The sequence below is a fragment of the Pterocles gutturalis genome, unplaced genomic scaffold, assembly GCF_000699245.1.
Source record: "Pterocles gutturalis isolate BGI_N339 unplaced genomic scaffold, ASM69924v1 scaffold29407, whole genome shotgun sequence".
Lineage (NCBI taxonomy): Eukaryota > Metazoa > Chordata > Aves > Pterocliformes > Pteroclidae > Pterocles > Pterocles gutturalis.
In genome coordinates, this window is record NW_010116347.1 from 1 (window position 1) to 17,945 (window position 17,945).

Below are 17,945 nucleotides of genomic sequence, written 5' to 3' on the forward strand. Positions count from 1 at the left end.
GGTCAGACTGACAGGCCTGTAGTTCCTGGGATCCTCCTTCCAGGCCTTTTTGTAGATGAGTGTTGATATATATTAGCAGAAATAAAAATTTGTATAACGAGTGCCTTTCTTTCAACTTCAAATTTTGTGGGCTTTGTTTTTATTTTTAATGAGAACCTAGTTTGAAGAGAGACTTTCACATTCCTATAGTTAAGAAAAATACAGCTAACAAACCATCTTTATATTGTGGATTATTTAGCTAGAAAAGGTTATCTTATTTTGCAGTTGTTGAAACTTTTTTCATACAATTTTAGAAAAGAAATAAAATAGTAAGCATTCATAAATATAAGTGTAATAGAGTCAAGAAGTGATGGAATGGAATAACATCCATTTATTTAGCAATACTTCTATTATGGAACTTTGTTAAATATTTATTATTTTAATTAGAACAAAAAAGGTTATGTAAAAGAAACATTTTAAATAGTGTACAAGTTATTTCTTTTGTCAGTCTGTTGATGAACTCAACAGGCATTTATTGGATAAAATTATGTTGCTGCAGGATTTAGAATAGCCCAAAAAGATCATGGATATCATAAGTACAAGGTATTCCTGGAGGCAGTAATATACCTTGACATCTGAAGTAGCTCACCCCCACTTTTTATTTGCTTTGAAGTATCACACATCAAGATTATGCATAAAGCTTGTGGTAGGAAAAGACTGGGAATATTTCCTCTGATATTTTCAGGTAACAACAATAAAACTGACATCTAGTTGCCATCATATTTGTGTTGTTTCTGTACACATTTAGAGGTCAGCTTCCATCAAGTGCTCATTCTGCACATATATGTATTTATATCTTCAAACATATGAAAAACCTGATGATTGTATTCTACAGATTGCAGTTTTGCAGTTCCAAAAACATTTGCTTTTTTTTTTTTGGCTGTTGCTTTGGCTTTTTTTGGGAGTCACCTGTCAAAATTCCAGTCCCTTGTGCATTTAAGAAACATGAGAAGTCTCAGCTATGTACCTACTTCCTTGCATCTATCATTGGTTGGGGTAGAAAATGTCCTACAACTTGTGTATTTTCTGTAACAACATGTGAAGGGAGGCCTCATGTTTGGTTTTAGTTTCTGAGCAAGACAGTATTGTAATAGAAATATTGCATGTTAATAGCTGATGTAAACATTTAAAAAACTTATTAAACTTGTGACTCTGCGTTTGTAGTTTTAGGACCAAATTGGCAGCTGCACTGGCAAGATGTCGCATCAAACATGATGCTCTTTCAATTGAATGCATTCTACCAGAAACTATACGGAAGCAGGAACAAAGGGCTTCTGCTTTACCTTTATGTTTTTGGATAAACATATTTAAAATCAGGTGAGGTCTTTAAAGTGTAATCTAATGTTGGCATTTTTACATATGAAGTTATGTAGTTTACTCCATGCTTGTTTTAGAATTTCCAGGTTATATTATTACCAGTAATTTAATTTTCTTATAGTAAATTCTGCTTAGTCCAGTGATGTTATGTTTGTTTGTAGTTTTTATATATTGCGGTAATAGTATTCATAAGCTGTAACAAAGTTGTGAAACAGTTTTTCTTACTATTCTCTTGCTTGTGTGGGTCTTTCACCAAATAAATGAGGAAACAAAGTTAGAAAAAACTATATGTGTGCATAAACTCTGTGATGAAAAATAGAGAAGGAGAAAACTTCTTTAAAAGTGGGTGTATTACTGTATGCCATAACATTGGCAAAGGGTGTTAAGACAGATATAAAATATAATGTTGGTGTTTATTCTGTAAGGATAGTGTAAACTTGAAATAAACTCTTTGAAATCCTTACATTCAGTGGGCTACTATATATGTAACGCTGGTGTTTCCAGTTTGACACTAACTGATACATGAACCATACCTGGTTATCCTGTCATCTGTTTTGTTAGACAGGTAATACATTTTATTATGTCTTCAAGAATTTTGTTTTCATACTCTTGTGTGGAACAGTGTTCTGTGCTTAGGTTATAGGCTCTTCAAGAGAGAAGGTGTCTTACTCTGGTTGTGATGTTGCAACCCTTAAATAAGACTGAACTAAAAGCTGCTGCATTCACCCTACGCTTAATGTACCATATAAGCTTATGGCACTGTCTGAAACTGCATTTCAATACACAAGTCTTGGTGTACCTTTAAATCTTTATGATATTGGAATTGCAAACCTCAGCATTTATGCCTTCATTTCATTTACACAAGGATTATTTCAGTTGCCACCCATTAAATTAATTGGCAAGCTGGGTTAAATTGAAAGCAATTGAAAGAACTAAACTATTCCAGCAATAGATTTGCTACACTGTCTCCTGAGCACATGGACATTTATGTTTTGATGCTTTGAATCGTCCTCTGAGATGCATACCTCTTGCTTAATTTACTTTATCAGACTTACTAACTTAATTGTTTCAAATCAGAACTTAGATGCCTAAAATAGAGTGAATTCCTCTCCTGCATTAGGCAGTATTGAATTCTATATATATATATGTATATACGCATGCACACTAAAAAAATAAAAGGCAAAAATCCTTATAATCAATGCAAACTATATTGCTTAAGTAACTTGTATATGTAACGGTCAGAGTTGTATGTTAACAGCCTTCAAGATGTTTTCAGCGATTTGGAGAAGAAGGGATTCACAAGAGTCGAATCTGTGTCAGACTTTGACCGTTATACGTACTGTATGGACCAACATTGCCATGATGTATTGCTTTTTCCTTCCTCTCTGAAAGAAGAACTGCTTAATTTAGATCTTTTTGCAGATTACAAACTCATACTGCAGGTGAGTTGATGTCATCCTTGAATAAAATGATCTGCAAACTCAAATAATGCTTTGCATTAGTATGAGGTCATCTATTGCGTGACTGTCCTATTAAATCAGTCAGACAGCAACATACTGACAAAAGGCTTGGGATTATTTTAATAATCAGAAGGTTAGATTCACTTAATAAATTTAGCATGCAAATGTTAATGCTTACAGTTGATAGCTGCAATAAAATTAGTAAAATGTTCTAATCTTAAAATTGTTGAAATAAACATCAAAAGTGGTCAAAGAGGCAGTCTCACTTCTGAAAATGTGAGGAAAGTTTCTATGTTACTCTACATGCATTACCCCCAGTTAGTAGATAATTGTATGCTAATATTATAACATCTCTTCCTCCTTGACTGCATATTTGAAATGGATCAATGATGCTGCTTTGTATTTTGTGCAGTGTGGTTCCTAAATCTCCAGAAACCCCACTGGTCTTTTTCCTAACTTGTAATCATTAGTCTGTCCAGGCAAGATTGGTCAGAGGTTCCTGTTGTAGAGCGGTGGTTTGGAGTAACCCTGCAACAACACATAACCACAAATTATCTAAAGTATCTGATGATTCTTGAGTGCTTAGCAGAAACATTTCAAAGGGCATTTTCACTTGATGCTTAGCATTTTCTGGAAATTTTACCCTGAAAATTTATTACCCAACTTACAAAATAACTCTGAATATCTCCTTTCAATGTGTATATTTTGAATAGAGACTTACAAAAAAGAACTATACATGACAGCCCCATAGGTCACCAGAATGAATTCTAAATATTACTGCTTAAGAATATTAAAAGTTATGAAACAGAACCCTCAGAAACTCCATCTTTGTGTGGTGGGGTAGGGTGGTACTTGAATGGTATAAGTAGGTATGTAAACCTTAATGTGAACTTAAAGGTTTAGTTTTTTTTTCCCCTTAAAACCAACGTTTGCCCGATTTGGTGCAAAACTTGGTACTGGTGGTCCGTGTCTTCACTCTTTGCCTTTTTAAGTAATTCGATGGAGATAATGTTTGATATGTATCATCTCTCTTCAGCATCTGTAGTATAACTTGCTCTCGTAAACGTGCTTTCTGCATTCAAATCTGCTTCGGTGATAAAATTTCAGCAAAATATTAGGTTTTGATCCATAAGGGCTTCATTTCTTCTATAATTGTCTTCAAGAGCTGTGTGAATAGTTCTGCATTTCTCTGTTAAGCTGCCTCTGGAGATGAATTTTGCATATTGTGGCGTATGTTTGTCTTTTCTGGAACTGGCTGTCACTGAGAGTTCTTCCTTATGGGGGTGATATGCACTTAACCTTTCTTTTCACTTATAGATATGCTTTCTTATGCTTTAGAATTCAATTATTTAAATGTTGTTTAATTTAGTAAGATGCTTCTTTAATTCTCTATTAGCTGCTATCCATGATTAGTTTTTCTTCTCCACTCTTTCAGTTTGTCATGAAAACAATTAAATACTTTCCCAGTTTGGAAAGGAAGGTTGGCACTCAGAAACCAAATAAGTTGGTCATATTTAATTTTGTGTAATTATTTTCTAGGATAAGTCTCGCAGCCTTGCTGTACATGCTGCACAGGCACTGTTGAATACAGATGATGACATTATAGTGGCTCATGGAGGTTCCCATCTGACCATTGCCCATATGTCTACGCTGACAGTTCACAGCATGTCCACAATTTTTGTTTGTGGTGTAAAATCTGCAGCAAAAGCAGCTGAACTGAGGAACTTATTCAGTGACATGCGATGTACAAGTAGGTGTTATAACAATTGGTATGCATAAAATATTGTAATGTAGATCTTTGTGATTTACATAAATATGACATACTTCTGTCAGGATTCAGACATCTCGTCTGAGGATCTGAGGAGGGCATTAACTTATTTTTTTGCCACAAAATGAACGGACAACTCTTCAGCTATAATCAAGTTAATCAAAGGTTGCAAATTAACAGTCATAGATGCAGGCCCCTGAAATGTCAGGGGGACGTTTTCCATATAAGTAGTTACTGTATAGTGGTTGGTGTAGTTGGTAGCTGGGAACTTTTGTGTCTACTTATTTGGTGTCTTGGCTGTTGCTTTCAGTCTGATTTCACCTGTTTCTGAGAGTGTTAATCACATGCACATGGAAATACATGCATTTGTCTGGTTTACCCACAGGACATAATCAGAAAAGAATACAACAGGACTCTGGAGCCCCATTAGCAGACTTCTCAGTGGAAGATGCTAAGGTCTAGTCCTTCAATCAGTTTGAAATCAGTGGGACATACTTTGGAGGATCTGGGTCTAGCAGGCTCTAGCTTTGTGGAAATCTGTGTAACACCAGTCTCTTCCCCTTTATGGCATTTAAATTAGGCAGGCCTGCTTGCATGTAGAACTGTTCAGTTTTTCCCTTTTTTTCAGATATTCAGTTGTTAGATGAAGACTTCACTGAGATTGGACCAACAGACCCAAGACTTCAAAAGGCAAAAGTTATTTTGCTGCTACCACAATGCTCTGGGCTAGGTGTTGGCAATCCAATAGACTTTATTTTAAATGAACACAGAGGTAACTTTTGACACAACAGATAGCTCATGCTTTCTGGTAGAAACAGTACGCAAGTATTGTGGTCTGGACATTGTAGTTGCTTCAGTAACTTGTATCATTTTGTAAAATACCCTTCCTTTTAGATTTTTATTTTAACTACATACATATAACACATACATATTAAATAACTTGTATAATTCTGTATGTGTAATGTACATGTGGGCTACTATGGAAATATAAAAGAGAATAAATAAATTGCGCAGATGATTTTTCCACCCAAAGTGAGCAAGAATGTATTTAGCCCAGTTTAGGATTCTCACCAAGAAAACAAAATCTTTCTGGGTAGCACTGAAGGATTAAGGGTGTTTTGTAAAGGCAATTTCAAGTCAGTAGTATGATGTTTGAGCGTTATTCTGGGAGGAGAGTGTATACAGCCTTTCTTTTAAAATAAAAAGACAGTAGGTAGAAAATTTATTTCAAGATACCAATGAGTGCATATCAGTTTCCCTTGATGATATTTTTTTATTGATTGTATAAGTCTATTCACTGTACAATTTTCATTAAACAGAATCAAATAAGAGGCAGTACTAATTACAGGTAAAGAGGGAAAGACGACTCATTTAAGCATTCCCTGGTATTGTAATTCATAAAACCTACCTTCCTACTGCACTAGTAATAATGCGGTCCGTTACCAAAGCCTTTTCTGCATACAACCAAATTTTAAGACACTAATACAAGTTACATTAATAAATTTACAACTCTTTGCATTTAGATGCAGGATTGCTGAGAGACCTTTTCCAAGGATCTGTATCTGAGCATAAACTCAGTACTCTTGCTGAGAGGCAGCTTAATGAGTTGACACATGCAATGAAATGTAAGTGTGCTTGCGCTTGAATATCCGGGAACACCTTGTGCTATCAATTTCATTGTACTGCCACCAGTTTTTATATCGTTGAAAATATGCTGATTGCTCTATTTGTTAACAGTGTGTAACCAAACCCCCTTAAGAATGATCTCCTCAAGTTTAAAGGTGTATCTGTGTCCTAGTATTCACCAGCCTTTAATGCAATAATCTTCAGCATTATATAGAGAACCGGCTTACTGGCTTAGTCATACTCTACTTTGGAAAAGTTCTAAATGTAGTCTGACTCCATCTTCATGCTGCTGCTTTCTTTCCCCTTCCTTTGGTAGCTGTGTGAAAAGACTGGATGCAGCCCTGAATGTCTGATGAAATCTGGAAATATTTGAAAATATTTTAGTTACTAAAAAACACTAGAGATTGAATACTAATGTGTGCAGGAGGGTATATTTGATTGGTAAAAATGGCAGCCAAGCATAATTTTTATGCTGGTTTCAGACCTTACTAAACCACTGTGCATATGAAGAATTTGAACAGTAGAAAAAATTTGTTTGTTTTGTAGTTAACAAAGTACAAGCTATTGTTTACTGCACTTGTTCAGTTTACCCAGAAGAAAATGAACTAGCAGTGAAAAAAGCACTGGAATCTGGAGTGGGAGGAAAAAAAGTACAACCATACAGGTATGGAATGAGTAGTTTTTTCTATGGAAAAATTAAGTATAACTTTAAATTGTAGCATAATTCTTATCCTAGACAGATCTGTCTTGCCTTAGATTAACATTTAGAATATTTTTTGCCACCTCTCATTCCATTCCTTTTGATGTTACAAGAGTACTAAGTAGCATCCTCTTGACTTTTTCATCTACTATCTTTGTTCCCATCTGAAATCGAGATGGGAGGAAAGCATCACTGTTTGGAAATAACATTGTGGTGAGCTTCTGATAGAGCTATTGCTTTCATCCTATCAGTATTCAGAGAACGAAGGTAGTTTAAATGGAGACTAGAAGTCAGGGAGCTTGCTAGCACACTCTCAGCTTCTCACTTAGAATGAACAGTTTCAAAGGAAAAAGAAACAAAGTCTTAAAATGTGAGAATAATATAGAGGAATAAGAACCTCTGCTATAGGATTCCTTGTTCCTGTACGCAGATGAATGACTTCTGGGGTGACAGGTTACGCTAAGAGAACATCCTGTGCAATCATAACAAATATAAATCCATGTGAAAAGATGTGTAGTTGTATACTTTTTATGTAGTTAAAACCTGTCCGCTGCCACTGCTGTCAGCTGGAGCAATTGTTAAAAGACTGATGGGTACTTTCTGTATTTTCCTTTCAGTCACAGTAGACAAATGCAAACAGTTGGCGCTTGCTTGCACGTGGATATAATAGTTGATTACAGGATACAGGTTAAAAGAGTTTATGTTGCCGAAAGCACAGGAGAGTAATACTGTTTTTTTAGAATTGGTATTATCTTAGATGATGTTAATGACTTTGCCATCATGGGGAAAGGTACTGTGGTTCAAGATGTCATTCAGTGTATTTAAATTTTGCATTATTAAAATGGTAAATGTTAACTGTAGTCAGTCCAAAGCATTTTAAAAATAGGTGTGTTTTGCATAATGTTAAGATACGGTACAACAAAATGCATCTTTCTTGCAAATCACCAATAGAAAACAGCAGCCTGCTTGAAATTTTACACTAAATGGGATGAAATCAGGGTATGTCTTGCCAATGATGCTATGCTAGTCCAAAAGCATTTATGGACTCTTGCTGTAAACTGTCTGCCTTTAGAATTTGAAATTTTGTGATGTCTGTCATGTCTTGACCTCTATGCAGCTATCATTCTGTGGGGAGAACTAGGAGGACCTTGGAACATAATGGTCTCTGAATTATCTCAACACAAATAACACGTAAATTAATGATATATATATATAACAGAATTTATATTTCAAAAAAACCCCGAGATTTTCTTCCAGAGCTTTATTTTTTTTCAGAAGAAAATCCCCCTTGTCTAAAACAATCCCCTTTCCCCCAAAGCCAAACCAAAATCTCTTCAGTATTTTGCAGAAACATCATGAAACTTGTCATGCCACCAAATTATACTTTTTCTTTCCAACAAAAGGCAATCTCAGATGGTAGGAAAGGGAGAATAGAATTACATTAGGATTTTTGCAGACCTGAGCAAATTTCTAACTAAAAACTGATCAAACTTCATAAATGACTGTTCCACAATCAGTTCCTCCTTCACTGTCATGCACATATCTTGGATGTTTTAATGCCTAGTTCTAGCTACAATAAAGTTGCTGGTAACCAGCATAAACAGAGCAGTAATAGAACACCGTAAATAAAATACATAGTGTGATTATGCTTGTCTTAAGATGAAAGCTCAAGACATTTAAGATGCATGTACTACTTAATGACAGTTCCTTGTACTTTCCTTAGAATTCAGTAGGTAACTTACTTGACTAAAAGAATGCAGGACGGTATGAAAAACTGTTGCAGAATTATGAGCCTGTGTTCATGGTAGTGTCTTGTGAGAGGCAAGTAATACTAATAAAACAAACTGTGTGATCATCACAAATCTACTTAATTTTACATATCCTTGTTTATTTCCTTTTATATCCTTAATTATTATTTTCTGGTCATTTGTTTATTTTTTACAGGCTTACACCTCCCGTTTTTTCTACTTGCTCCAATTCAAACACTTCCACTGGAATTTTTTTCAAAATGGAGCCATCAGAAATTTCCAGTGGCTGTTTTCTAGCTGTTCTAGCAAGAGAGGTAAGCTAAGAAAACTACACTTTAAAAACACTTCACAGAAAAAGAACATTGCCATTTTCCACAAAAGACTATATGAAACTGAACATTTAAAAAAAAAAATCCTGGCTGTTCTTTTGTTGTCTTAGGAACAAAGAATCAGTGAGCAGTTGAAATGTGCCACTTCTAGAGTTTTATGCTGAGTGCAGCTTTCCAACAGGTGCCTTTTCTTCTGGAGCTGTTTGTGATCAGAGCAGTCTCTTGATATAAGTCAGTGCTAGGAACATCTAGAGGAAACATATTGTTGCTGTCACACCTTGGAATGAAATACACAGCTTGATTAGACTCACCATAATTGGGGTCTAGTAAAGTTATTTGTTATGTCTGTATGTGTCACCAAGATTTGCCAGTATCCAAGTAGCCTGTGTCACCCGTAGGAATTAATACTTCATTATAATTTGAATAAAATAGGTATGAATATGTTTCCTTCCAAAACTAAGGCATATGCAAATCTGGCTTGAAAGGCAGGGGACTTTTGCTGAGTAAACAGAAAAGTCTTGGCATGATTTCCTGAGGAAAGGCCTTAAAGGGCTTGTTTTCACTTCTGAGCATCAACATTTTCCTCTCATGTCTGAGAAAAGTAGGACTTTTTTCACCAAAAGAGGAAGGGGGGGAACTAATTAGAATTTCAGTGAAAATTAAAGATGCGAGATCTTATTTGGTTATTTGTACCACTTTCTGTTATACTGCAATTACAGTGCTTGAAAGAAGCTTGCGTCCTGGGGGAAATTAGAAGAGAAGATTTTATTAAGAGTAAGAGAATCACACATGAAAAGCCTTTCAAGTTATCTATTATTGACCTCTTTCTTTTCAATATAAAGTATTTTTTAACCTGGCTCCCTGAGCTAATAAGTTTTAGTTAATCATGCTATGTACAGCTGTCTACCATATTGTCTCCCTCTAGAGAAAGAAACACTTTTGTTTCAGGTAGTTAATTTGGATAATTTTTTAGTCAAATGCTAATGCACAGAAGCAACCCCTTCTATGGCAAATTTTTAAGTGATTCTGGAAATTAACATCTTCTACAAGGCAGAAAACGTGTACTTATAATTTAAACTGCAATTTCTGGTTTATAGAAACTCTCTTCTTGGCTAGCTGTAAATACTTTCTTGCCCATTGCTTCTCTTTACATACTTGGATGTTGACCTGATTCCTACTTAATCTAGTTTGAGAGTTCCTTGCTTATGTATTATGAGCAAGGATTTTCATTATAATGAAAATTATTCATGTTAATGTTATTGATAATTCTTCTGTATTTTAGTAGCTATTTCTGATACACACACACTTTTTAATTATATATATACAAAAAAGTTATTACAGAAATGTTACAGAGGAATTTAGTGCGGGAGACGTAGTAAAAGTCCATTATTCAGTTTCCACTCTTCAGGCCTGTAGAGAGCAAAGTCTCTGAAGAGCAAATGCTCAAATACCTCTTTACGCAACAGTCATGTTCTTAATTTCTTGAATAAATAGTTCAGTTAGCATTTGTCACACCTGACTTAAGCTTGCTGTTAGATTCTGCAGTAGTTTTCTCATGGAGTTAAGTTCTGAGGAATCTGGGATTAAAGTATTGAGTTTGCAGCTCTGTCTTGTGCCTTAGATTCATTGTTTTCTTTGAAATTTTCAGAAAGATTCTTCTGAAAATGTGTCTGTTAAAGACATTTTGGCTCGTGCTGCAGCAAAAGGATTACTAGACAGCAGTCCGGAAAAATCAAAGGAAGAGGAGAAAAAGCAGAAAGTAACAAAGCGTAGAAGTAATATTCCTGGTACTGGTACAGAGCCAAAGACTGCACAGTTCCTTCGCCATCAAACTGTATCTAATATTAAGGCTGAAGTTTCCATATCTAAAGCAGTCAGTAACATACAACAAAATAAAGTGACAAACATCAATGTTCAGCTGAAGAAATCTATCAAACCTGTTTCAGACCCTGCTTCAGGTCTGCCTAAAGTGCTGAAGGGCATCTCTCATTTGTCATCTATGGGCAAGGTGTCTGACAGACAGACACTTCCTAGAAAGGCATGCGCAGAACGTAAGAGGGTTGTGTTGAAGCCTGTGGAAATTGTTTTCCCTCCAGTGATAACACCATATGTAAGTTCGCAAGGAAACAAACTCAGGACATCAACTCATCATTGCTTTCATGGCTGCACTGGAGCGAAGGGTTTCAGTGGTAGGGTACTTCCCCCACCTCTGCCTGAAGTGGTCAGGCCAACTGTGCGTAGCAATCCTCGGCCATGACTATAAGAATCTTCAAACATTGCCCTACCTTTATACAGAAGGTAAAGATGCCTGTATATATTAATCAATACACTTAGATTACCGTATACCTTTATGCAGGATAATCTTGCTGTGGGAAACAGATATATTGTGGAATATTTGCATAGAAATAATCGATGTTAGATAATTTTTAAACCAGTAATCACACTTTAAAGTGAATGGAGCTCAGCTGCTCTGCCTGATAGACCGGGGTGGGGGGGAGTGAGGTCAAAAAACTATAGCTTCTTGCTATACACTTTTAAGTGATAAGCTAAAGCATACATTCCTCCCTTCCCCCCATGACCTGCCTACATCTGTAGGAATATTCAATTTCACATTGATTTTTTTAAAGTGAGACTGCATTTTTAAAGTGGATATTTCTCTTTACAAGTGCTAGATACCATTTTTGTGGGTTACCATGTAGACTCTGACACATAGAAACTAAGCCTTGCACAGTAAGCCAGTTAGCTCACCTTTATTTCTAAAACTAGATGTGAACTTTTGTACCAGGCAACAGGCCAAGTACACTAAAGCCCATGCACAGGCTTTCTAGTACTTAGTCCCTTGGTTTCTACTCAGGTGTGCTTCAAAATCTTAACAATGAAAACTAGATAAATATTCTCATGCTAAAAACACTGAATTGTCATCGTATGTCATGTCAGACTATGTCATGGCTCATAACTGCCTTTTACCAACTTTCTTAACACAAGCAGTTCTTAGTCGAAAAGAGCTGCTACTGTCAAAGTAACTTTATTTTTATAAATGTTACTGCCAGTCAGCTGAATGACTGACCACAGAGTAGTTTCTCTGTCTTTGGCAACAGCTGTGGGCCTCTAACCTGCTCCCTCTTGCTAGCAAATATAAAATAAGTGCAAAATATCTCCAATTGTCTTATAATCTGAGCAGAGGATAAAAGGGGGACACAGAGATACTTTCAACAAGAATCTGATTTAGTATTAAATACAGACATTATAAAGAAGGAAAATGGCAAACAATGACAGAATGACAGTAAGAGGAACCTCAAGAATTGTATTTAGATTGGGCATGTTATAGAAATGAAACAAAGACAGCATCGCAATATAGAAAAGCAAAGGTAGCTGCGTCCCAGAAGAGAAATTTTCCTCTAGGCTATCATTTAAGATACTTGGTAAGAGTGTTGCCAGCAGTGTCGACAATATGGTATGGAGTTGTAACCTGTTTGATGTGAGTCTGGATTTAGACACATCCAGAGAAACTGTTTAACATTTTTTTTTCTCACCCATACCAGTCGAGGTAGCTGGATCAGCACTACCTGTAGAAGAACAGATGCGAATGATATTACACCAGCAGCATAGACAGCTGGCTCTTGTTCATCGGATAAACACTGTTGCTTCATCGAAATCAGTGGAAATTTCTTTTAGCATTTTAATCTGAGCCAGCTGTCCTATTCAGAGGCATCACTCGCTGCATATTCCTGTGAGTAACCTGTGCTCCTTACCTGTTCCAATAAAAGGATGATCTCTGCTCTTGCTTCTGAACAAACTTGGAAGGATAGATCTAGACCTGTGCACACGTAATGTATAGAACTGAAAAAATTTTAAAAATACCAATTTTATTTCAAAACCATCTTGGAGGAGGAGAGGTTCTACATCTTAGATAAAAGGGATGGACAATAAGGAGATATCAGGGTTTTTTTCAATATGGTTGTTAAATGCTTAAAATAAACTTAGGGATTCTGCAGTTAGAGAACAAAACTTTATTTTGTTAAAATCAAAATCTGTATAATTCATTATTAAATATAATTAAAATTACTTGTAAAAGAACATACATGTGTCTGATGACAGAATTTTTGGGGTACTTACGTAATATGTGTCACGATGTCCCACAATCGGCCTCATCTTGCTTTCAGGAGTTTCTGTCTTTGAAATGTTATGGAGGCTAAACCAGTTAGAATCTTGATGTCTTACCAATATTGAAGAACTGGTAGTGAAGATTTTGATTCTGCAAGTCACCAGCTTACTTTGTAAGCACTGAACATCTCATGGGGGCAACATCTGGGGCTGATTTCAGATGGCTTGTAGGTAGAAGGCTGTACACTCGGTTAAGCACTCGATGACTTTTTTACAGTAATGCTGTATCTGATGTAACAAATGGTCTGTAATCCAGTTATGTATTTGTAGTTTTCAACTAGAAACTCGATTCAGTTTTCCAGATACAAAAGTGTCCATTGTACTGCTATTACCTCTAAACCACGAACATGTTTTTCCCTCCCCTCAACCACAATTTGGAACAAAATAAATAATTTCCCAGTTTTGTGGACCAGTAACAGTTGAGACAATAATTTTATGCAGATAAATTTATTCTCAGAACAGATTACATTTAAATGTGGAGAAGTGGTCAACAGCAGGGAAAATTGTCCTTTTCAGTGTCAATCAGGTGCTTTACAGAAGACTGAACTCTGCTAATACACAGCGGGTGCGTGTCCTTCTTTCTTACTGCTGTTAAAATGAATCAAACCTGCTTTTGCTGACTGTACAGCGCAAGTTTTAGCAATGTATTAATTAACCTGCCCAAGAAAGGAATAATGGGGTTCCTGGTAATGCTGAAAGGCTGAGCCCATATTAGCTGCTGAAATAAGAAATTTATCTTTTCCAGGGGTGATCTACTAACAATTTTAGATCCCTAGATAAATGATCTATGAAATGCTTGATAAAATTAAAAAAAAGGGATATAGAAGCCTTGGTGACACAGAACTAGCATAAGCTATTGGATACTCCATAGTTTTTGTTCCTCTGTCACAAAAGGGCATATTATTTCTATAGGTACAGGTGACTCTGCACATGAAGTATATCATTAAAACCTAATTTTACTGTGAATGGATTCTATGGCCTTCCGTGCAATTTTTCTTATTCCTGTTTAACCACCCTGTAGGTGGCCCCTGTACCCTTACATCTCCCACACCCCCTCACTCCCCTGCCAATGAAATAGTAAATTGCTTAAATAAAACCTACAGCCAGCACTGCAGATTTCAAAAGAAAGGCTAGTTGCTGACTGTGAATATAAATCTCCTTGCTGCTGCAAGGGAGCATATTAATGACATGACTGACAGGTGATACTTACCTCTAACTTACTACTTGCATTGAAAAAAATGAAGAAGTTAGCTTTGCTTTACATGATTTTTCTACAGACTTCAATAAAAATGTGACTACAAATAATTACAAAGCCTGCCTCCTTTTAGGCAGCCTATAGTATACAGAGTGGAGACTGTTACAAGAGCACGCCCAGTGAAGACAATACATCAACATAATAATGCAGAATATTTCAGTAAAAATAGAATTAGAATAAATAAAATAAAAATATTTTAAGCTGTATTTAACAGGTTAATTTAAAATATGGCATCAGACATACAAGGCATAGTGAACACGGCTACCTGCCTACAGTATCACTAGGTATTATAAAAAAATGCATAGATAACTGAAGGGTTGCTATACCATCAACTGAAATAGTGGCAGCTGCTCAAACACACGTACTCCATACATACTTTTTTGGCCATGGTAAAAAGAGTGTCTTACTATATTAACAAAAGATAACTGGCTTTGCAATATTTGGCTCTGATTCTGCAAACACCTGGATGTGTATTTGATCTTCTGGAGAATAAGGGGCTCTACTGAAGCAAAAAGGCCACATACAGTCAGACCATTAAGCAAACTACTTAAATATCTGCAAAATCAACAACATTTTGTTAACAGACACGAAACTCTTAAAACATATATTGGCAAGTGACCTACGGCTTTTTAAATACCCTTCTGTCTTCTCCTCAGCCCCTCCTGCAATTGCACGCTTTGCTAGTGAAACCTAACTGGATGTTCATAGCCTTGACAACACTCATGTAGGAGAACGTTTACATTGCTGTTTGCCAAGTGTTGGTTCAGTTTAAAGAGAGTCTGGATCTCTCTTGGGGAGAAATCAGCACTGTGCAGATGCAACTACAAAATCTAAATATACTGTTTAAAATTCACTGTTGTAGAACAGTGCCAAATCATGGCATTTCCAGCTGCAATTTTAAAGGGACACTATCAAAGTATTTTTTGTAATTTAAAATAAAGTCAAAGATTGAATCATTAGCACAGTGACAAATAAGGAAACTTTTCTCTCTTAACTTCATGATCTTACCTAACAGTACATTGTTAGCCATCACATTTTGCTAGCAGTCATGATCAGAAGTGAGTTTTTACACCACTCCTAGCAGACATCGCTGGGATCAGTGCTAGAAACTTAACAGACATGTGCAAGCTGCCACCTCCACGCTTTGAGATCTGGCTTCATGGTCAGTTTAAAGCATTGGCACTGCTAAAAGGGGTGGGTTTGTTTGCATCCCCTCACCTCCAGCTCTGCATTCACCCTACCTACTTGGCATAAGCAACTTCTCTAGCTGTACAACCAATAGAGCTGGTGCAGAGGAGGCAACAGGAGGACAAAGCTTGGGAGGGAAACAATTGCTTCAATGCAGAATCGCGGTCATAAAGAGATCTGAGATCAGTGGAAGATCGGCTCTTTGGAGGGTATTCTAGAGAGCGAAATTTAATTCCAACAGTTGGATAGCTGACCTTCATCTCACACTTGCTCATACATCAGGCTGAGTTTAGTTTAACAATTTTTCTGCATTTTTCAATGCAGAAATTTCTTGAATCATCATTCTTCTCCCCCATGTTCCTAACTTGGTTTGCCCAGGTGCTGCTGTTAAATTCTTTAAACAAGGAAATTAAAAAAACCTGTTTGTTTATAACAGTGTCTTGCATAGTAAAATAAAAAAAGAGTTCTTGTGATAACAACCATGACACTATTCTTTTAAAATTACAGTATGATCAGATTTGCAGACTTGGGAGACAGTTACAGTTTGGAACACATGTATAAATGGAGGCAAAACATTTTTAACACTCGTTAAAAAAATCTTTAATGTTCCATTTCCAAAATTTGTACCAATCTGCAGGTCCAGGCAGAAGACGGCAAAGGAGGAGACTCAAGATGAATAACTGCAATTGAAAATTAGCCTGAGGTACAATTTTAAGGGGCAATACTGGGCTGACTTTGTCAGGGTCTGCAGTAGTGTGTAGATCAAAGCAATTAGATGAAACCTTTGGAGCAAAAGCATTGAAATCAAGTTGTACCACTTGAAGCACTGTCCTGTTAGAAAAAAACTCTTCTTTTGTCACAAGAGCATTCAAAGAAATTCCATGGAATTTTGTAAATAACGAGAAACATGATGGTTCTTTTTGTGGCATGTTAAGTATTCAGCAACAAACTCTGAGGGGAAGGGGGGAATTGTGCAACCAGACACTAAACTGAATATTTCATCAAACACTTGTATGAATAAGGTATGGAACATTTTAGTCTTTTTGTAAGTTTTAACAGAATAAAATTACTGACTAGTTCTTTCTTACTCCTGACTGCTATGGGCCCTGTATGAAACAAATGGTATTTTTGATTAATTAATGACAGATTTAGGAGAATAAATTTAACAGCCAACAGGTGCATTTGTATACTTAGAGCTGAAAAGCTTCAGGGGATCACCCTTCAACCCAATTACTGAAAACATTTCTGGATTTTTCAGCATTGGTTTGGTATTAAACAGGATTCTTCTCTAAGACCATAATGTATAACCAGGAGATGAAACAATGACACCATGATTCAAAAGCATGTCAGGGAGATGTTAAAGTGGTTGCTAGACCAATGTTGGCAAACAATTTAAAACTAACAGATGTAGTTCTGTAAAAAAATAAAACTTAATTCAATGGTAGATAAATACTTGGTACATACTCTAGTGTTGAAAACAGAGCAAGGTGATGTAGGATTTGAGATTGGTTTGTGACAAATTCAGTGCAAGACGGTGAAACTATCAAGTCGGGCATCATTCACTCCAAGGACTTTAGCAGGAGTTCACTGGGAGGGACGTGGCCGTTTTTGTTTTTTTTTTTTTTTTTTTTTTTGGGTGTGTGTGAGTTTAGGTAATGTTCACATATTTACAGTCAAACAGACCTTCCACTGCTCATGATGTAACTCACTGACAGCAAAAAAAAAATATTCATGCTTCTTTTCATATCACACGATGGTGGCAAGAACAAGATAACATGCTTGTCTAACATTGTTTGTTAGGGGTAAATTCTCTGAAGACAAAGCATCAGCAATTTGAAATGGAAGGCCAGACATCGTCAGTTCACTTTCCGTAGCGTAGCTACTTTTACCTTCAGTTAAATGTTAGGAGAATCCTCTCTCTTATGCAGCTATGGCATCTCAGTGACCGGGCGTTTCTGTTTCAAAGTGTCAATGAGGGACAACACTCCTCTTTTTACATTAGTTGTAACTCTTCTAGTCACCGAGTCTGCAGGAGGTGGGGGCGGTCGAACTTTCTGTGAAGGAGGTCTGGCTACTAAGCACTTCTGATACCGTAACTGCAACAAAGCAAAAGCATTCTGCAATCCTTACTGTATCCAATACTTGTACAGAGCATTTTAAATACACTTTTAATACCTTCTCATTAAACATAGCCAAACCTCTATTTTGGCTGTGAAAAACAGCCCAGCTGAAGTTAATGGGACATTGTTCTGTCAATCTGTGGGTGGAAACTGTTCACTGGCACACGATGGATCATGAAAATCATATGAACAACCCTTTGAAAACTGAAAAATAAGCTTTCTGGGCTCAGC

The 17,945-nt window shown here is 36.4% G+C and overlaps 2 protein-coding genes across 2 annotated transcripts in view; one reads left to right on the forward strand and one right to left on the reverse strand.

The window, feature by feature from the left end:
• Positions 1-1,203: 1,203 nt before the first annotated feature.
• On the forward strand, positions 1,204-16,270 carry NSUN7 (NOP2/Sun domain family, member 7; the record flags this gene model as incomplete). The annotated part of the gene is given in 10 exon segments (XM_010075488.1): positions 1,204-1,356; positions 2,615-2,798; positions 4,356-4,566; positions 5,213-5,356; positions 6,108-6,209; positions 6,757-6,874; positions 8,855-8,972; positions 10,636-11,200; positions 11,203-11,285; positions 16,232-16,270. Coding segments are annotated over 10 exon segments (1,717 nt in total), but the record flags the coding sequence as incomplete, so codon positions are not given.
• An 885-nt stretch (positions 16,271-17,155) lies between these two features.
• The window catches only part of APBB2 (amyloid beta (A4) precursor protein-binding, family B, member 2), a 10,774-nt gene continuing 9,984 nt past the window's right edge, over positions 17,156-17,945 (reverse strand). Inside the window, exon 8 of the mRNA XM_010075489.1 lies at positions 17,156-17,690. Coding sequence (XP_010073791.1) covers positions 17,523-17,690 — 168 coding nt within the window. The 3' untranslated portion in view covers positions 17,156-17,522. The remainder of the gene's footprint in view (positions 17,691-17,945) is intronic.